The 21,833-nt window shown below is 43.2% G+C and overlaps 1 protein-coding gene across 1 annotated transcript in view; it reads right to left on the bottom strand.

Moving 5' to 3' along the window:
- Positions 1–21,833, bottom strand: part of PRXL2A (peroxiredoxin like 2A) — a 36,584-nt gene that overhangs the window by 1,085 nt on the left and 13,666 nt on the right. The window contains exons 2-5 of the mRNA XM_081954112.1: positions 15,521–15,691; positions 14,310–14,404; positions 6,579–6,742; positions 17–185 (exon numbers count right to left, since the gene is read on the bottom strand). Coding sequence (XP_081810238.1) covers positions 17–185; positions 6,579–6,742; positions 14,310–14,404; positions 15,521–15,689 — 597 coding nt within the window. The 5' untranslated portion in view covers positions 15,690–15,691. The remainder of the gene's footprint in view (positions 1–16; positions 186–6,578; positions 6,743–14,309; positions 14,405–15,520; positions 15,692–21,833) is intronic.

Below are 21,833 nucleotides of genomic sequence, written 5' to 3'. Positions count from 1 at the left end.
CGCTGCCTGGGAGAACCCGGCTGAACCGCTCCTTCTTCTTCTTACTGCCTCCAAAGTCTTCGTGGGTCCAATGGCCTCCTCTTCTCCTCCGGACGGCAGCTGGCAATGAGGCTCGGCTTTCGCCCCCCCCCTCCACCGGGAGCCGGTGTTGCGGGGCCTTCAGGCTGCAGCGGAGGCGGAAGCGCCTAGGTAGCCAGGCAAAAGGGCGTGAAACCGAGGCAGAAGAGGCTAAAGGTACGTAGCTAAGAAAAAAACCTTGTAAAACTAAAAAGGAAAAAAAATTCTAACAAAGCTGTATAGCTCCTGTTAGGCCGAAAATTGAGGTTGATCTGGGGAGTCACCAGGAGGGACAGAGGGAGTGTCTTCAGATTTACCTCAGTCTCCAGGCAATTGGGCCATAACAATACCCATACATTGACTCCTCCCACACCCCACCTCGGAGACGGAATTCAGCTCCAAACTGGAAATCTTCCAATGGAGAAGACCTCCTGAGAAATGACCCACTGGTCTTGGAAAAAAGAAACAGGATCCAACCTGATCGGTAGAGGTATCCGTCGACTTATGAATCCCTAAATTCTCATTGCTAAGCGAGACAGTAGTTAAGTGCGTTTTGTCCCTTTTTACAACATTTCTTGCCAAGGTTAAGCAAATCACAGCAGTCGTTAGTCACACAACTGTTAAGTGACTCTGCCTGTCAGATCCAGAAGCCATCTTTTACATTGGGCCTTCAGGCCTGCCACATTTTCTACTGTGGGAAAATGCGAGGGAGGATTATATGGAGTATGGGAGATATATAGTCTAAATAACATTTTTTTTCAGAGAGTCAAGGACACCTTGCCCGGCAGCTGTGATGAGGTGACTGGGAGGCATCTCCAGTTTTGGATGGTGCCTGATTGGATCATGTGATGGACATGTGGCTTGAACTTTCGTTGGGGTGGGGAAAACCTGGAAAACTTTCAGACTCGGGTTTTCCCAGATGTGCCAATATGACATCTCTAATAAAATGGAACTTTGAGGAAACTCAACCCTCAGGGTCTTCTTTGGTTGGGGGTGTTGCTTGGAACCCTGACACTGGCTTCCCCATGGACTTTGCTTCTCAGAAGGTCGCAAAAGGGGATTGTGTGACTCCTTGGACACTACAACTGTCATAAATATGATTCAGTTGCCGACTGTCTGAATTTTGATTAGGTGACCATGGGGAAGCTGCAATGGTTGTGAAAAACGGTCGCAAGTTGTTTTTTTCATTGCTGTTGTAACATCAAATGGTCACCAAACGAACTGTTCTAAGCCAAGGATGACCGTGTTTTCCAGAAAATAACACCAAACCGGGAAAATAAGCCCTAATGCGTCTTTTGGAGCAAAAAATAATATAAGACCCGGTCTTATTTTCGGGGAAACACAGCACCTGTATTTCAAGGAGGCATCCCCGGGAAAACCAAATGGCCATAGCCTAGATTGGAAGGGGCACATGATGTGGCTCAGAAGGGAACATGGATGGGTCCCATGTACACATTAGGAAGCTTCAGACCTTTTTTTTTAGTGGTGTTTCACCTCCGCAAACAGACCACAAGGATGTGAGCTATGTCCACCTCTTCATTTTTCACTATCGATCAATGGCCTGGTCTTTTAGAAGTAGGATTTGGAGAACAACTCAAGCATCTCCAATGCCCAGAATTTAGATAATTAATGTAATCATATTGGGGGCTTTAGCCATGATCAAGTTTCCTACGGCAATGAAGTTGATAGTCAATGAAAACGGTACTAGAATATTTGTAGCTTGGGGTTGTTATGGGGCTATCTGAGCCTGGGTGTTTTCTTGCAGACATTTCATTACCCAACTAGATAACATCATCAGTATTAGAAGGCAATGAGGTTTGCAGAAAGGAGGAAGAGGAGGACTGTGGGTCTCTCCCTGAGTTTGGTTGTTGTTGTTTTTTTGCAGACATTTCATTACCCATGGTAACATTATCAGTGCTAGAAGAGTGTGGTTTGTGGAGGGGGGGGGTGTTTGCTCTTTGTGTATATACTACTGACTTACCTTGTCAGTAGTAGTGGGAATGTTCTTGGTGGTTCCTTTATTAGGCTATTAGGTTGTTCCTAAGAGTTGGTAGTTCCTTGATTTTTCTATCCCAATCCCTTCTAGCACTGATGATGTTACCTATTTAAGGTTAAAATGGGGCCCTCCTAGCTTGGATGTTTTGTGGCAGATGTTTCATTACCCAAGTAGGCTATATCATCAGGGCTAGAAGGGAGTGGGGTTTGCTCTTTGTTTATGTACAAGAGGCTTGCTCTATCAGTGTTGGTGGGAGTGTTTTGGTGGTTCCTTGATTGTTTACCCCTAGCTCACATGTCTGAGTTGATAGTTCCTTGATTCTTTTATTCCACTCCCTTCTAGCACTGATGATGTTATCTAGTTCAGTAATGAAACATCTGCAAGAAAATAACCAAGATCAGAGGCCACCAAGGACCCCTAAAAAAATGGCCAGAGGACCACAACGGAATATAGAAGAATCAGCTTGCCTTTTCCTAACTTTGTCTTATTAGGAGACTATAGTAGTGGTGCAGTGGTTACAAGGCAGTATTGCAGGCTAACTCTGCTCATTGCCAGGAGTTCGATCCTGACTGGCTCAAGGTTGACTCAGCCTTCCGTCCTTCCGAGGTTAGTGAAATGAGGATCCAGATTGTAGGGGGCAAGTTGCTGATTCTATAAACCACTTAAGAGAGGGCTGTAAAGCATTGTGAATCGGTACATAAGTCTAAGTGCTATTGTTATCTTCCTTTCTTCCTTCCCAGTGGTTAGAAAGCAGCATTGCAGGCTGACTCTGTTAACTGCCAGCAGTTCAATTCTGATGGGCTCAAGGTTGACTCAGCCTTCCATCCTTCCGAGATGGGTAAAATGAAGACCCACTTTGTTGGGGCAATTGGCTGACTCTGTAAACCACTTAGAGAGGGCTGTAAAAGCACTGTGAATCGGTACGTAAGTCTTATTGTTAAGAATCCTGCAATGGAGACTCCTGTTGTCTATAAAGTCTTCTTTCTCCTCGAAATGTATCTGCAGGGCATACCAACCAATCCTCCCAAGATCAGCATTGCCATGTTGCTTTCCCCTGTTGATTTAATGTCATTCCTTTATTTTTTAATGTTTGAGAAGACGGGATGAGTCACTGGGGAACACACCTCAATTTCTGGAAAGGATGAAAAGGGCAGGTGGGTGAAACAGCCGCTCTTAATCTTTTTTGTTGATCTAGTGTTTAATATTGGGAATCCTGTATGAGCAAGTCAACCTTCAAAGGCAAAGTGTGCTCTATTCGTGACCATTAATGACACAACAGTGAAACCTGATTAATCTCTCAAGGAGCAGCTCTGCTAAGCTAAATTCCAGGCCAGCAGCTTCCCTCTGCAATCTTCTTATTATAGCTCATTTGATGGGATTCATATTCCATGGCTTGAGACTTAATGGGAAACCGCAAGCCCAGAAAATCCAACTTATGGCTAGAATGTCGGTTCCACACTCTTGTGTCCCTGTCAGGATGTTTTTACATTAAAAATCAACAAGCAATCAGCCTCTCTTTGCAGAGGGCGCATTCATTCCCCCGAATCTTTTAACACTGCTGTTCTAGAGTCTCTTTCAATATGTCTTTACTTTACTTTTTATTTCGTATTTCTAGACCGCCCCCTCTCCCAAAAGGGACTCGGGGCGGTGTACAGTCAGGCTAAAACACAAATAGGATGCATATAAATAAATACATAAATACATAAATACATAAATGGAGGAGGCTATATAAAACTGTACCTTCAAGTAAAGCATTAAAAGCAGTATTTAAAAACAACCCCTAAAAATACCCCCAAAAATTGAATTTAAAATAATTACCCATGAAATTCCCCAATTAAAATATCTGCCAGGAGGTAAGATAAAACTATGAGTGGGCCAGGCCGGCTAATCGAAACAGGTGAGTCTTTAGTTTTTTTCGGAAGGAGCGGAAGTCGGTGGTAGTTCTGATGTCAGGGGGGAGGTCATTCCAGAGGGTTGGGCCCATCACAGAGAAGGCTCTACTCCTAGGCGCCGCCCGTTGGCATTGCTTGGTGGACGGCACCCGGAGGAGTCCCTCCCTGTGAGAGCGAATTGGTCGCAGGGATGTGTGCGGTAGGATGCGATCCCGCAGGTAGCTAGGTCCTGTGCCATGGAGCGCTTTAAAGATGGTGATCAACACCTTGAAACGCACCCGAAAAACCACAGGCAGCCAGTGCAGCTCGCGCAGGAGGGGTGTAATGTGGGAGTACCTGGTACTCCCCGTGATGGCCCGCGCGGCTGCATTCTGAACTAGCTGTAGTCTTCGGGCGCATCCCAGGGGAAGCCCCATGTAGAGGGCATTGCAGTAGTCCAGAAGAGACGTCACCAGCGCATGAGTGACCGTGCGTAGGGCATCCCGGTCCAGTAGGGGGCGCAATTGGCGCACCAGGCGAACCTGGTGGAACGCCCCCCTTGCCACGGCTGCCACATGGTCGTCCATCGACAGCCGGGCATCTAGGAGGACGCCCAAATTGTGTGCCCGTTCCACAGGGGGCAATTGCTCACCCCCTATGGCCAGTGATGGTGTCAACTGGTTGAACCGAGGTGCCGGTAACCACAGCCACTCAGTCTTGGAGGGGTTGAGCTTGAGTCTGTTGTCCCCCATCCAGACCCCGACGGCTTCCAAACACCGGGACATCATTTCGACAGCCTCGTTGGGGTGGTTTGGGGTGGAAATGTACAGCTGAGTATCATCAGCGTACAGATGATATTCGACCCCAAAACCAAGGATGATCTCCGCCAGTGGCTTCACATATGCGTTGAACAGAAGGGGCGAGAGGACCGACCCCTGTGGCACCCCACAGGTGAGTGGCCTCAGGGTCGACCTCTGCCCCCCTGCCAACACACATTGCGTCCGGTCGGGGAGGTAGGAGCCGAACCACCGCAAAACGGTGCCCCTTACTCCCAGCCCCTCCAGCCGGCGCAATAGGATACCATGGTCAATGGTATCGAAAGCCGCTGACAGATCTAATAGGACCAGGATAGAGGAACAACCCCTATCTCTGGCCCTCCAGAGATCATCAACCAACGCGACCAAGGCCGTCTCCATGCTGTGCCCGGGTCGGAAGCCGGACTGGCGTGGGTCTAGATATTCGGATTCGTCAAGGTGTCGCGGGAACTGCTGTGCCACCACATTCTCTACAACCTTCGCTAGGAAGGGAAGGTTGGAGACTGGACGATAATTAGCTAGCTCCATCGGGTCAAGGGAAGGCCTCTTGAGTAAGGGCCTCACCACCGCCTCTTTCAAGGCGGTTGGTAAGGACCCCTCACCCAACGAGGCGTTCACTAGGCCCAGGAGCCAGCCTCGTGTCACTTCCCAGGATGCCAGTACCAGCCAGGAGGGACACGGGTCCATTAAACATGTGGTGGGTCGCAGCCGTCCACGTAGCCTGTCCAAATCCTCGGGGGCAACAGAATCAAACTCCTCCCAGAATGGTCTCACAAGACTCACTGTTGACGGCTCCTCTGGTCCACTGAAGGAAGTCTATGGAGATTCTCAGTCATCCAGGTCATCGTTGTCCCAAAGGTGGCATTTTTTCAAAAGGCAACTGGACTTTCTGGTTTTTCTCTGAAGACATTTCGCTTCTCATCCAAGACGCTTCTTAAGCTCTGCCTGGATGGTATAAGCATTTATACTTCTTTCAGACAGCTGGTCATTTGCATCCTTTTAGATAGTTGTTAAGGCCACCTGGAGGTTTATCTGTGTCCTCAAGAGTCACCTGAAAGATACAAATCGGTGTGGAGCCTTCTTGGAACTGTTGAAAGGACTGGATTGTAGACTGGAGATAGATAACGGTCATATCCCTCCTCCTGTCGAGAGAGGGCTGTTCAATTTTGACATAGATGACCCCTCTTTCAAACCAGTGATTGTCTCTGTCCAAAATGTGGACTTTACTGTTTTCAAAAGTGCAGCCTGTGTCTTTGGAATGCAGATGGAATGCTGAATCTAATCTTGATGGGTTTGTTCTTCTATGTTGTGCCATGCATTTATGAAGTGGTTGTTTTGTTTCCCCAATATACAGATGTGCAAATCTTTCCGTTCCCCACCATCCAGTCAGAGTTGAAGGAGCTTCTTGGATGAGAAGTGAAACATTATCAAAGAAAAAGAGCTGAAGAAGCTTCTTGGATAAGAAAAATTGGGTTAATTTTAAGTCCATTTTCATGTTAATATTTATTGTTTTCATGTTTTATCTTGTCACTTTCATTTGGTGCGAGCCTCCTAGACTCCGCTAGACAGGATGAGAGGCATATAAATTTAAAAATAATTAAGAAAGAAATAAGGTCTGGATATCACCACCTAGAACTACAAAAGCCCAGTTTTTAATCTCCGAAGCTCAAGCCACAGTGGGGCCTTTTCCAAGCACGTAGAATCCTTACTCCAAAAAAACAGCAGGCGTTTGCTAGGTGATCAAAAGAACCGAACAATGTAGGTTTTAACCCATCTCCCCAAACAGGGCAAGCAAGGATAACCTTAGGCTTCAATGGGTCATCTCCCCCTTCTTAAATTCATTTCCAAAAAGTCCCACCTACCTTTTCATCCAGGAATATTTCTCCCTTGAAGTACGACCGAAACTCTGCCACCTCCGTCCCAAGGTTCTCTTTCACCACAGCATAAAGAGGGACCCCGACCTGGTCAAGTTGGGGTTTCAGAGAGGACAGCTCAGCGGCCTCCTACAAATGGAAGGACAACTTGAGTCAACCATCACCCAACTCAACTGCAATAGATCTATTAAAACAGATGGTTATCCTCAATGAACGACCACAACAGAGCCCAAAATTTCTGTTGTTAAGCGAGGCATTTTTAAAGTGAATTTTGCTCCATTTTACGGTCTTTCTTGCTTAGGTTCTTAAGTGAATCACTGCGGTCGATCAGTTAGGAACCCGGTAGTTAAGCGAATTTGGCCTCCCCATTGCTTGTCAAAAGGTTGCCAAAGGGGATCACATGATCTTGGGACACAGCAACGGTCATAACTATGAGCCAATGGACAAGCATCTGAATTCTGATTACATGATCATGGGGATTCTTGAAAAGGTCGTAACTGTGAAAAATGGTCATAAGTCACTTTTTTCAGTGCCGTTGTAAAAAGCCAGCCACTTTTCCCATGCGACAAGGATCTATGGAGACCTGGTGGCACAGTGGTTAGAATGCAGTATTGTAGGCAAACTCTGCCCACTGCCAGAAGTTCAATCCTGACCGTCTCAAGGTTGACTCAGCCTTCCATATTTACAAGGTCGGTAAATGAGGACCCAGATTGTTGGGGGGCAATAGGCTGCCTCTGCAAACTGCTAGGAGAGGGCTTGAAAAGCACTGTGAAGTGGTATATACTGTAAGACTAAGTCAGTGGTGGGATTCAAACAATTTAACAACCAGTTCTCTGCCCTAATGACCGGCTTGGTGGTCATGTGACTGGATGGGCATAGCCAACTTGATTGGGCTCACCCTTAGGAAATTTTTCCTTAGTCTAACTCTAACTCAAAATAAAATAGCACTGTTCCAATATATAGAATGTAATGTAATGTAATGTAGTAGAGTAGAGTAGAATAGAGTTGGAAGGGACCTTGGCGATCTTCTATCTAGTCTAACCCCCTGCTTAGGCAGGAAACCCTACACCACTTCAGACAAATGGTTATCCAATCTCTTCTTTAAAGCATTTACAATTTCTGGAGACAAGTTGTTCCACTGAAAATGAGGGGATCAATCTATTTTCCAAAGCATCAAAAGGCACAAGAAACAATGGATGGAAACTAACCAAAGAGAGAAGCAACCTAGGACTAAAGAAATTTCTTGAAGGTGAGACCAATCAACCAATGGGATAGCTTGCCTTCAGAAGTTGTGGGTGCTCCATCACACACAAGCACCAGTTACAAGATAATTTGAAATATTTACAGTCTAATACTGTAAGCTAACTCTTAAATGCCAAAAATGCAGGATGAAAATACAGAAACATAAAAACAACATTGCAAACAACCCTATTGCAAATTAATAAAATCAATTCTGCTAATAATGTGTACTTAAAAAGATATAAGAATTCTGATAAGAAACTCCTGTTCTGTATTGACATTTTAAAAACTTCTTCCCTGGCCTAATCCTGCCAAGAACAAGGAGAGATTCAACCTGGAAATAAGGATAAATTTTCTGACAGTAAGATCAACTAATGGAACAGAAGTTGCCTTTGGAAGTTGTGGGAGCTTTATCACTGGAGGCTTTCAAGGAGATTGGACTGCCGTTTGTCAGAAATGGTGTAGGGTCTCCTGCTTGTGCAGAGAGGTTGGACTAGATGACCTACAAGGTCCCTTCCAACTCTGTTAATCCATATGATCTATAACTTTCTACTGTTTCTGTGCTGACTGTATTCCGGAGGTTTTGTTATTGCAACGAAGTATTCACCTGTTAAATGGTTCTTGGCTGTCTGCGCGGAGCTATTAACTGAAGGTAGAGAGAAGAAGAAAAAACTCTATTGCATTTTATCTTCCCTGCCTAAGTTTTAAAGGAGCTAGAATTTTTCTGCTGAGGAAATAGCTATGTGGTTATTTCTTCTTTTTTTTCCCCTTCCTTTGGTTAATTACAAACGAGCAGGAAAGTCTGAGGTGTGTATGAGCTACTGGAATCATTAGGCAGGCAGAGGCAGCCTTGACTATTCAGCCGGTTCGCAGAACTCTACAAATTAGTAAACGAATAGTTCTCCTGAACCGCTGCAAAACGGCTGAATCCCACCAGGGCTATTGCTTCTCTGTCTTCCAATAGGAAATTGCTGCTACATCCTGCTTTAGAGATATTTGAATCAAGTCAAAAATTCCAATTCGTCAAGGATTTTCTGAACTCGAAGAGGTGTGGAGGATGAGCATCTCTGCATGGTTAACTGAATTTATCTTCTTCTCTGAAGGAATGTTGGTTTGGGAAGAGCTGGGTTACAACAAGTTTAGCTTCCCTTTCTGAGTTTTTTCCTATAATAACCTAAACTTTATGTAACAACCTCAAATTCTTCCTCCCTTGACCCAATACCCAACTAATGTTAACGGCTTTTCTCCTAATAGAGCAGAGAACATCCTACCTCCATCCTGTGTGCACTTTGCTCCCTTCCCTCTCTCTCCTGCTTAGTTTTAATTGGATTTTTAATTTTAAGATCTTTTTTTATTGTTTTAATATTTTATAGGGCATTTTAAGCAATGTCTATAAGCTGCCTTTGGCGTACAAGTTTAATACGTAAATGAGAGAAACCACCACAAAATTCCAGAGTTGTAGGCTAGGCTGTTTTTAAAAAAAAAACAATCTTGAAAAAAAGCAGTAGCAGAAAATTAACACGGATGTATTTGTGAATTCACTAAAAGCACAGCATGACTCAGAAGGGGATTTTACTTTGAATTTCTAAGCAGAAGCTAACAAACCATAAGCTGTTTTCCTTTCCAGCTGCCCAAATAACTCCCATAACTACTAGAAGAGTTATCCTTGGGGCCCTGAGCAAGCAATTGGCATGTAAGGGGATATTCTTTAAAACTGGTCTAAGCTTGTCTTGATTTACTTCTTTCTAAGATCCAGCATTTGTACTTGGAGTAAACAACTCCAGATTGCTCGTAGGATTTCATGCTCTGAAACACACATACGAACAACAAACACATACACCTTCTGCCCCCATAGGAAAATCAGATTGCAGGAATGAGACTTCTGGCTTACAGTACATCTGATGTGTTGTTTTACTAGGTAGAGGAAGATAGGTAAGAAAAGAAAGACAAATATGGAAAACTGGAGTTACTTAAAATAGTGATGTAAGACTCTACTTCAACATAGTGTCACGTTATTTTGTCCTTGAAGGAATAAGTTTGCAAATCCCATCAGCTTACTAGAAATTCCTGGCCTTGGGAATTTGATTAGTGCTCCACTTTTTGCTGACCGCAGAATCATAAAGACTGGAAGGGACCTTGGTGATCTTCTAGTCTAACTCCCTGCCCAAGGCAAGTCCTTGTTCCATCCTGGACAAATGTCTATGGAGATTCTCAGTCATCCAGGTCAGGGTTGTCCCAAAGGTGCTTTTTCAAGAGGGAATTGGATTTTCTGGTTTTTCTTTGAAGACATTTAGCTTCTCACCCAAGAAGCTTCTTCAGCTCTGATTGGATGGTGGAGAATGGAAGGATTTATACTCCTTGCAGACAGCTGGTCATTTGCATCCCTTCAGAGAGTCGTTGAGGACACTTGGAGGTTAGTCTGTGTCCTCTGGGTCACCTGAGTGGTGCAAATGGGTGTGGAGCCTTCTTGGAAGAGCTGGAAGACTGAGTTGTGGAGATGTGCTTTCTGTGGAATATTTCCACCCTGTGTCTCTTCATGTTGAACACAGGCTGAGGGACAACAGTAAAGGGACACAAGGGGCCTCAACGACTCTGAAAGGATGCAAATGACCAGCTGTCTGCAAGGAATATAAATCCTTCCCTTCCCCACCATCCATTCAGAGCTGAAGAAGCTTCTTGGATGAGAAGAGGAATGTCTTCAAAAAAAAAACAAATGAGAAAGTCCAGTTGCCTCTTGGAAAAAAGCACCTTTGGGACATCCTGGACAAATGTCCAATCTTTCTTTAAAAACTTTCAACATCCACAACTCTGGGAGGCAAGCTGTTCTATAGTTGTTCCGCCAAGAAATTTTGCCTTCCTTCTAAGTTGGATCTCTCTTTAACAAAGTTCCACCCATTGCTTCTTGTCCTCCCTTCAGGGCTTTGCAGAATAGTTAATACCCTCATCCCTTGGCAGTTCTTCCAGGGATTGTCCATGACTGTGAACCTGTACCAATAACTCCTGCTAAGCCAGTTCAAACTAGTCATCCCGCTAGGTATCTGGCCTATTTCCAGTTTAATAAGCTGCTGTCTCTGCTAAAGCTACATCGTTCCTTCTTTTCGGTTCCATGTTTTCAAATCCTCGTTCTCTGCCTTTTGTGCTCCTAGAGATTATAGAGCCTTTTGTTCTTGTCATTTTATTTTTGTCCAATTTCCCTGCACCTGCCAGGTTTTTTTAAATGTAGATATAGAAATGTTTAAAAGCTTTGTTCTCCTGTGCTCCTTTGGATTCACTGCCCAAAGGATTGGCAGCGAAGGAACACAGGATGTAATGGGATGCTTGAAACCAGAGAAAGATTTGCATTCTAACTAAGTGAACATTCCTCCATTCTCAGTTAACGGAACAAACTTCTAATCATGTTCAGATGAGAATAATAAATAAAAGACAAGTATTTGCCTCGAACACCAGGAGATCAATTGAGTTGCTGAGATTTCCATAATCTTATTCTATCCTCTTTTAATAAATCTTACTAAACCTATTACTGGAAAAAGCCTTGCTTTCTGGCCTGGCATAACAGAATAACAAGTTGGAAGCGACCTTGGAGATCTTCTGGTCCAACCCCTTGCTCAAGCAAGAGACCCCATGCTATTTCAGACAAAAGAATGTCCAATCTCTTCTTTAAAACCTCCAGTGATGGTGCATCCACAACACCTGGAGGCAAAGTCATTCAGGTGTGGTGGGTTATCCAAGAACTTGGCACACAAGCGGGAATTAATGTTCACATGTTGCACGCACAGGTGGTGGTAATGGAGAAGGCTCATGATCCAAGATCATGAGCCAAGTTGTGTCAACTTGGAGACATGTCCTTCTTTCCAGCTTCCTTCCACGTTCCACTCATCCTTGTTTGATTGTTTACAACTTCATGGGTTTTATCAAAAGTATGAGGTATAAAACCCACTTTTATCAAAAGGTGGCATGGTGCTTAGAATGCAGTACTGCAATTTGGCAGTTCAAATCTCACCAGGCTCAAGGTTGACTCAGTCTTCCATCCTTCCGAGGTCGATAAAATGAGGATCCAGATTGTTGGGGGCAAGAGACTGACTCTGTAAACCATTTAGGGCAGGGGTCACCAACCTTTCGGACCTCAGGGACCACTAAATTCATAATTTTAAATCCCACGAACCACTAATATGAATTTTTAAAAAGATAAATAGTATTTAGTGCAATATAAAAAATGCAAATAATTTTTCTGTGGACCACCACAATTTTCTCATGGACCACCAGTGGTCCACGGACCACTGGTTGGTGACCGCTGGTTTAGAGAGGCTGTAAAGCACCATGAAGCGGTATGTAAGTCTAAGTGCTTTTGCTCTTGCTATGCAAGCTAGGGTACATTTTATCCAATTCAAGGTGCATTCATTCATTTTAAAATCATGGTCCAATGCATGCTAGAGTTTCATAGCTCTACTGAAGGCCAATGAAATATTTTATCCTTTACTTTACTTTACTTTATTTCGTATTTCTAGACCGCCCCCTCTCCCAAAAGGGACTTGGGGCGCCCCCTCTCCCAAAAGGGACCCACATCTCATATACTTTATTAACCATTTCTAAGTTCCAGTGGCGCCGTGATTAGAATGTAGTATTGCAGGCTAACTCTTTGCCTACAGCCAGCAATTTGATCCTGACCGGCTGGCTCAGAGTTGACTCAGCCTTCTATCCTTCTGAGGTCGGTAAAATGAGGACCAAGATTGTTGGGGGCAATAGGCTGACTCTGTAAACCACTTAGAGAGGGCTGTAAAAAAAGCATGAAGCAGTACATAAGTCTCAGTGCAACTGCTATTAGCTTTATTCCTCTCCTGTAGATCTATTCAATTCCTATATAGCAATGATGGCGAACCTTTTAGGGACCAAATGCCCAAAGTGCAACCCAAAACCCACTTATTTATCACAAAGTGCCAACATGAAAATTTAACCTGAATAATGAGGTTTTGTGAGGAATTTCAATCACTCTTTCAGAACTTGACTTCTCCCTGATGGCACTGGATTTCTTTAACAGCACAACTCAGGAATGAGGGGAGTGGAATGCAGTAACCTCTGGAGGACCGTCATATCCTTATTCCTTCCTTCCTTCTTTTCCCTTCCTTCCTTCCTCCCGCCCTTCCCCCCTCCTCTGATTTCACTTTCCTTCTTTTAATCCTGTATATTATGGTTCGTTATTGTTAGCATTTACTAAAGAATGCTGTGTAGCTTAGAAGCTCTCTGCAAAAATAATAGCAGCTGTTGTTTGCGGCTGAAGCTATCCTGAGCTGTTATTTACACACACACACACATCCCTGTTTTTATTCCACTTTCCCTGGGTCCTTGGGAAAGGAATGGCATCTTTTCCCCATTCCCGTCTTCAATAAACCCAACTCCCCTCGCAGCCTTTTAGCTACTATTGTCCCACTTTGCTTCCCCCTCCCCTTAAAATGAGGCTAAGGAAGGCGGGAGGGGGGAATCTAAGGGGGAGGGAAGAAGAGGCCCAGGCAGACCCCGCAATTGGATCTAGGCTGGGGCAATGGCATGCATGCCCACAATGAGGGCTCTGCGTGCCATGTCTGGCATGCATGCGATAGGTTCACCATCACAGCTATATAGTGACCCTATTTCCTTTCTTGTAAACGATCTTTTATTTCAGAAAGTTGTCCTTTAGAATCATTCATTCATTAAGAGCTGTGGTGGTGCAGTGGTTAGAATGCGGTATTGCAGGCTCACTCTGCTCACTGCCAGCAGTTTGATCCTGACTCAGCCTTCCATCCTTCTGAGGTTGGTAAAATGAGGACCCAGATTGTTGGGGGCAATAGGCTGACTCTTAGAGAGGGCTGTAAAGCACTGTGAAGAGGTATATAAGCCTAAGTACTATTACTGTTCTACTAACCTGTTCAGATAGATCTGAATAGTATCTGCACTGTGCATGGCATGTGCCAAAACTGTTTAAATGGGGCAGAGGATCCTTCCCTCAATGTGACTATGGTATTCACCAAACATTGGATCACGTAATGACTAGCTGCCATTTGAGAGCTTCTACGGGAGGAAAATCAGTTTTTCTCTAACTAACGAATACTCTGTTTAACTGGATAAATGGCCTAGATACTAATATATAGAACATTCCATTCTCATTAAACAACGCATTTCAAAATGTAACCTATAACTAACATGGAGAATTATCTTCTTTTGCATTATGAATTTGTATTGTTAGTGATTCTATTATGTCTCCTGAACATAGCATCAGATCACAGCATAGTTTTGCTAGAATGTTAGCACTGCATTTTTGTGTCTGGGCAAGTCTTGTTGGTGCATTAGGGATCAGAAAATGTAGGCAGCACATCAAGCACCCAAGCTGGAGTTTCTGTCCAAGACAATAACTGATGGGCAGGTTAATAGGGAAGCCGGTTTCAATTAATTCTTAGAATCTGTTCTACTGGAGAACATACATTACCTCTCTGCACAAAAATCATCCAGGCCGCCTCACCGCCATGATGACAGCACCCTTTGTCTTCCACAGATCCTTGGCTTTGAATGTCGTCTGTTCTCCTTGAGGTCCAGGGAAGGAAAGATAAAGTTAAGCTCCTTTAAATCATGCTCACATCCAGGTAAACTCATGGAGAAGTCCAGACTGAGATGGAAGTGATTGGATTCTGCCTTCTATATGGATGCTTTCTCAACTTTCCAAATTTGGTTGTTTTCTTGAAGACGTTTCATTACCCAACTAGGTAACATCATGAAGGTTCGGACCACTAAGACACCAATGACACTATTTAGAAAACAAGCAATCTTAGAAAGCACCAAGGACCCCATAATTCAAACCTGAGCTACAAATATTTGCTTCTATTGGTAGCCTGTAACTCTGAGAATCTCCCATCCGGCTTCTAAGCAGGTCCGACTCTGCTTAGCTTTTCAAGATCAATCAAAGCTTACCTTAAATCATGAAGACATGATATGGAGAGAAATAATTCTATTACCATCTATTGGGTCAGTTTGATGCCTTCTAGACAGCCATGCTTCCCAGGAGTTGTAACTCAGTATGTTGAAGAGCAGCAAGTTGAAGAAAGTCTGTGCTATTCTATTTGCATTTACTTTCTCCTGAAGAGTGTTTTGGAAGAACACCTGCATTCTAAAAGTCCACAAATTCACCTATTTTCTAAGCCCCACCTTCTGAGTTACCGAACTACAGAACCACAAAGGTGTTTTTTCAGGAGGCAACTGGACTTTCTTGTTTTTTCTTTGAAGACCTTTCGCTTCTTCTCATCCAAGAAGCATCTTCAATTCCCTTCCATTCCCCACCATCCGGTTACAGCTGAAGCACCTTTGGGACAACCGTGACCAGGATGACTGAGAATATCTACATATAGAACCACAACTGGATCTTAAGAACACAAGAGGAATGTATTTTTCTATACATTCTTGTATTTTGAGTGGAAGGGGGTACTTTTTTTCTGAAAAAACAAACTGCACACATACATGAAATGAAACTCTAGATAACTTTCCAAGTCAGGAATGTTCCCACCTCTACATCTCTCTAAAGAGTAAAATCTGAGGTTTGCTATTAGCCCTTTACTCACTCCAGAAAAAAAAGTAGATTTGCCTCTCAGGTGCATTTCTATAATTTGCAATTAGGAGCTGGATTAGAATCTTCCTTCTAAGCCTTACCTTGGCCCAGAGTCTTCAGATCAATGTCTTCTAGGAAGTCCTTTGAGGCCATTTCTGCTTTAGGGAGAAACAAATCTGTATTGGCAAGGATGATCCCCGTCACGGCAGCCCCAATAGCTCCAAGTCCGAGCGTCCACATTGCTACGGAGAGGTCAATCGGTAGAGACATTTCTAGAAAATGAAGGAAAGACCGGTCACACCAGCAGCCCAAAAGATTTTAAAATTTTAAAAAGAAAATGAAGACGAGCTGGAAGGAGTGGACTTAAATTGAATGTCTAATTAATTAATTAGGACAGATTTTAAAAGTTTGATATATGCACTGAAAGGAGGTTTTGTCAGTTTTGTATGTATAAAATGAGTAGGTAAATGAATGTCCTCTGTTTCTTTAAATAATGCTGAATAATTTCCAAAGTCTGTAAAATACTATTGATTAGATTTTGAAATAAGAGAAGAAAAAAGTTCCATTGCACAAAGATAAACTGGAGAGATTCAAATGTAAAGAGCTAAATGGACTTAATTGGACCTATAATTAGTAAAATACCAAAACTTTAAAAAAAAGTTTTCTCCCTTTCAGGTTAAAAAAATAAAAATGCTAGATTATTCACCAAAGCAAAGAGAAGCAGAGATGGTCAAATAGATTTTTTTTATCCAAAGGAGAGAATGTATCTAATTTTGTCTTTATTCTGAAATTGCTTCCAGATTGTGTGCTTGCAGTGAAAAAAAATGAAACCTTGATTTTGTTTTTGTTAACTAGATAGGCTTATGGTTATAGAAATGGCTTGTACATACTGTTGTGTAAAAGTTGTGGCTGTAATGTTGTTCTCTTCTACTGTGCTAAAGAGAGTCTGAAGTCAGTGCCTTTTTCTTTTCTTTCCTCCTTATACACTGTTATCTCTTTTTTCCCCTTGTCTTGTTTTTCACGTCTTTTTTTCTTTGTATTTTATACTTGGCTAAACTAATTTTAAAAATTCAAATTTTAAAAAGGGAGAAAAGGAACAAATCTCATCCAGGACGTCAGTACAACAGGAAGATAAATTAAGTTTCTTTTGAGTCAAACTCAGCTTTTACTGTAGAGATACGTCCAGGAGATGTTTTCTCAACAACGGCATTACTCATTTGATAATCAAATAATTTTGCTTGCTTTGCTGCAAAAAATTGAAAATTCTTTCCAAAGCAGAACTGGACACTGGGGCTGGCTGCCAAATTACTCAAGACTTCACATCATGCCTCAAGCATTTATAATGCAGGCAGTCCTTGACCCAACCACCAGCCGTTTAATGAGCATTCAAAGTTATAATGGCATCGAAAAAAGGACTTATGACCAGTTTTCACCCTTATGACCGTTGCAGCATCCCCATGGCAACATGATCAAAACTCAAAGATGCTTGAGTTTATGACAGGTGTTTATGACAGGTGTTTATGACAGGTGCAGTGTCCCGGGGTTACGTGATCCCCTCTGACAAGCAAACTCAATTCACTTTACAGCTGAGTTACTAACTGAACAACTGCAGTGATCTGCTTAACAACGGGGCCAAGAAAGCTTGTAAAATGGGGGCAAAGCTCACTTCACAACGGTCTTGCTTAGCAGCAGAAACTTTGGGCTTAACTGTGGTTGTAAGTCAAGGACTACCAGTGCATATCACAAATCATTTATTCTGGAGTTACGAGAATATGAGTAATTGATCCCTGTCCCAAAAGAAAGGAATTTTGCAATTGGATTTCTACTAAATAGCAAGAAACCAGAAAGGCAACTGGACTTTTAGTAATAGATTGGACTGTAGGATGGAATGAAATTTCCTCCAAGATGTCCTCCATTGCATGAGCCATTCTACTATCCAGGTTTGTGGAGGCATAGGGAACTTTCACACAATCCCAAGCATGAAAGGAGCACATCCAAGGCATCTCCTCAACACAGGGCTTCTGAATCCAAACTTCTGTGAAAATGTAGCCCTTAGCAATAGTCCTTAAATTTATATACTGCTTCACAGTGCTTTACAGCCCTTTCTAAGTGGTTCAGAGTCAGCCTCTTGCCCCCAACAATCTGGGTGCTCATTTTACCAACCTCAGAAGGACGGAGAGCAGAGTCCATAACAATGGCACTTAGACTTATATACCAATTAACCAGTGGTAGGTTTCCATTTTTTTTACTACCAGTTCCCTTGTGCGTGTGATCTGGGTGGATGGGCGAATCCTCCCGGGATAAACCAGGAGCAACCCACCTCTGCACTTCACAGTGCTTTTATAGACCTCTCTAAGCAGTTTACAGAGTCAGCCAGTGGTAGGTTTCTGCCGGTCCTCACAGGTCCGCACGAACCGGTTGGTGACCGGACCCGGAAGTAACTTCTGGGCTCTGGGAACCGGCCCCGGCCCTGTCGCTCACTCCCCCCGCCCTTCTGGTCACTGCTCGCTTGCTCCCCCCACCTGTCCCCGGACTTGCCTAAGATGCCTGGCCACCAGCAAGTATGGGTGCGGGGGCGGGGATGGCGGCAGATTACGTGCCGTGGCTGGCATCTTTGGCAAGTTTGGGGACCTCGCAAGGTCTTTGCAAGGTCCCCGGACTTGCCCAGCAAAGCACAGGGCGGCGGGGCAGCAGTAGCTTGCGTGGCATGGCATGGCATGGCCACCAGCAAAGCACCTCCCCAGACTTGCCCAGCAAAGCACGGGACGGCAGGGCAGCCCCTTGCTTTGACAGCCGCCTCATTTCCAATAGGGGTGGGGAAGAAATCCATCTTTTCTGTCCCTCTCCATGGATCCCTTCCAATTGGAAACGAGGGGGCTGTGAAAGAAAAGCCCTGTGTGGCTGTTCAAAGAGCAAAAGAGGGAACAGGAGAGGAGTTCCACATGGGACTCCTTAAACAGCCAAACTCCCCTCCAGTTAATTATTCTGTTTGAACAAGCCATGTGAACTGAATAATATTCGTAATGATAGAACGAACCTTCTCCCATGTAAGCATTTTCCAGATGTTCAGAATTCTTTGAACCTAATCTAGTTACTTCACAATTTGGGTTTACATCCTTTGGATAGATCTTAAGTTTCTGCATAGCGCGTAGTTCAAAAAGTTAAAAACCCTGAACCATCCATCATTTCCAGTTTTTCTGAAATATAAATTCCCTTGCCAAATGTTTGTGAGTGTTTAAGCAGGGTTTTTTTTAACAGCTTTGTTCATCTCATAAAATAGCACATAATCATGCATGTGTAATGGGAACACGAAGACTATCATTAATCTGGAAAATTGCTGACTGTGACATTAATCCATGCTTGGCGCTATCTGCAAAGCGAAAGAGGCAACACCAGCACTGATGTTGTGATGTTTTAGAGGTTTCACAGAACTAATAGAAAGATGTTTTGATGTCTGCCCTGTTGCAAATGTGTCTTGTAGGATCACCTGAATTGGCAACAGGAAGAACAGAAGTGAGAGGAGAAAGTCTTCTTTGGGTCAAGTTCAACTTCTGGTGACCTTCCATGAAATTGTCCTTACAAGAACAATGATGTTAGTGCCTCGATGGAGAACATATGAGGCTCCAAGGTTGAATTGTTGGGTCCTTAGTATTTTTTGTGTTTCCTTTTGATTGCATGTCACCTAGCCTGGTTTTAATTTTTAAAATATTTTAAATTTTGTGCCATATAGTATGCCTTATTTGAACTGTGTAATGAATAAACAAACCTAGGCTGGTAATGAAACATCTGCAGAAGAGAAGCATGCATGGAGAACACCAAGAAACCAGTATTCAAAGTAGTTTGCTATACCCTTTTTCTGAGATGTTTTCTGGACTTCCCCAACTGGTCTGGAGCCCTGGGGTTTCTTGCAGTCCTCCATCTAATTAAATTGAATCTTAAGTTTTTTCAGATCAGCCAAGGTTGTATAGTTGCTGCCATCCACCCAATTATATCAATCAGAAAAGAGCTTGGAGGTCTCCTAGTCCAACCCTCTGCTCAAGCAGAGGGACCCTATACAATTTTAGATAAGTGGCTGTCCAGTCTCTTCTTCAAAACCTTCAGTGATGGAGCACCTACAACCTCTGGAGGCAAGCTTGTTCCACTGGTTAATTGTCCGGCTTGGGTGCCTCCACGTGGTGACTGCTGGAGATGGTATGAACCCTAAATACCTGAGCTAAGATCCAAGCCACCCACCCTCTAGTCCTCAACGTACAATCATTTACAATGGCGCTGGGGAATGACCAGTCTTTGCACTTATGACTGCTGCAGCATCCCTATAGTCACATCAAAATTCAGTTGCTTGTCAACAGGTGTCCTGGGGATCACGTGACCATCATTTGTGACAATTCTAATTGGCCTCCTACGAGCAAAGTCAATGCAGAAAGGAAAACTATTCACTTAACGACCACGTGAGTCACTTAACAACTGCAGTGATTTGCTTAACTGTGGCCAAATAGGTTGTAAAGTCAGACATGATTCACTCTACAACTGCCTCGCTTAGTAATGGAAATTCTGGTCCCAACTGCCGTCGTAAGTCAAGGACCACCGATAATGAACGTCCCCTACAAAAAAACCAATCACTTTTCTCCCTGTTATTTTCCTACCTTGTTTTTAGGATATAGAATCCATATTCTAATCTATTATCACTTTGACTTAAAAAGAATAGAATTATCCAAATATAATATGTATTGCTTACATCAAAAACTAAAACGTTGCATTTATCATTATAATCTACCATTCCTTAACAACAGTAAGCAAAATAAACAAGTATGAACCGCTCCATACAGCGTATCCCATTGCCTCAATTCTGTTCTATTGCATATATTCTATAATTCAATTCTATTGCTGCTCTAGTGTTACAGTTTTGGCTTTGCAAAAATTCTTAACTGTTCTTAATAATTTCTGGATTATTTTGGTTTCATAAAGCTCTTGTGCTTTTGATGACAAATAGCCAAAGTTCTTTTTGTGTGGCTGTATTAAAATTCAGCCTAAGCACCTATCCCGATGAATGAAGAGGAAATTATCAACAGTAGAGACCTTCAAGTTTCTGGGGTTCTATCATAACTCAAGACTTAAAATCGACATCTAACATCAAAAATGTTATCAAAATAGCACAACAAAGAATATTCTTTCTGCGCCAACCCAGAAAGCTCAGACTCCCCAAAGAGCTGCTGATTCAGTTCTACAGAGGAATTATTGAGTTTGTCATCTGCACCTCCACAAATGTCTGGTTTGGCTCTGCAATCCAGCGAGACAGACACAGACTTCAGAGGATAATCAGAACTGCAGAAAAAACAATGACTGCCAATCTGCTTTCCATTGAGGACCTGTACACTGCAGGAGTCAAAAAGAGGGCTGAGAAAATATCCACAGACCCCTCGCATCCTGGACATAAATTGTTTCCATTTCTACTGTCAAAACAACACTATAGGGCACTGCACACCAGAACAACTAGTCACGACAGTTTTTCCCGGAATACCATCACTCTTTTTAACAACTAATTCCCACAACACTGTCAATAATTTACTAAGAATGTATTACTATGATTCTTCTCTTCCTTCCTAGTATCTTTCTCTCCTCATCATGTTGCTTGTATCTTTCAATGTACATTGTTTTTATTGTTTCCTAGTACCATTGGATAGCTTATTATATAACCTTGACTATCACTAGGTGTTGTATCTCTTTATTCTTGATGAATGTATTTTTATTCTCCTTATGCACACTGAGAGCATCTGCACCAAAGACAAATTCCTTGTGTGTCCGATTACACTTGGCCAATAAAGAATTCTGTTCTGTTCTGTTCTATTCTTCTATTCTATTCTAACATCCACAAAATTTTAGGAAAAGATGGGGGGGTGGGGGTAACCCTACCAAATAGCCTTTCCTTCTAGTATGAAACACGAACGAGAAGTAGCATGGAATACATAGGAGGTGGCTATGATGGTCTTCGGAGTTTGGCTTGAATTCCAAATATTTCATAGGAATAAAAGGAGACACCTACCAGCTCTCACCTGGTTGCTAAACTCCTGGCGACCTTCCCCATTCAGAAGTCAAAAGCTCTCTGAGCAAGCAGAAGGCAGGTTCTGCAGGAAAAGTCTTGAGAAAGCAGGGAGGTGTTAATTCAGCCCCTCTTAAGACAAAACATGAGTAGGACAGGCTGGTTGCCAGCCAAAAGAACATCTGCGTTCTCTCCAGTCAGTTGCTCCAAGCAAGATCTTACCCGATATGCCTTGGGTGGAAACAGGGCTAGGGGAATCGACAATTGTACGAAGGACACAGTTCCCTAGGGATCGGGAGTCTTGGGTGAGGCGAGCGATCTCACAAGGAGCGATCTCAATTAGACATGATTGACCAGTATGTAAAGAGAGATGTCAC

Source organism: Natrix helvetica, assembly GCF_964273705.1.
Source record: "Natrix helvetica genome assembly, chromosome: 5".
Taxonomy (NCBI): Eukaryota; Metazoa; Chordata; class Lepidosauria; order Squamata; family Natricidae; genus Natrix; species Natrix helvetica.
Note: the sequence above shows the minus strand (reverse complement) of the source record. Positions and strands in the feature narration are given on the sequence as shown.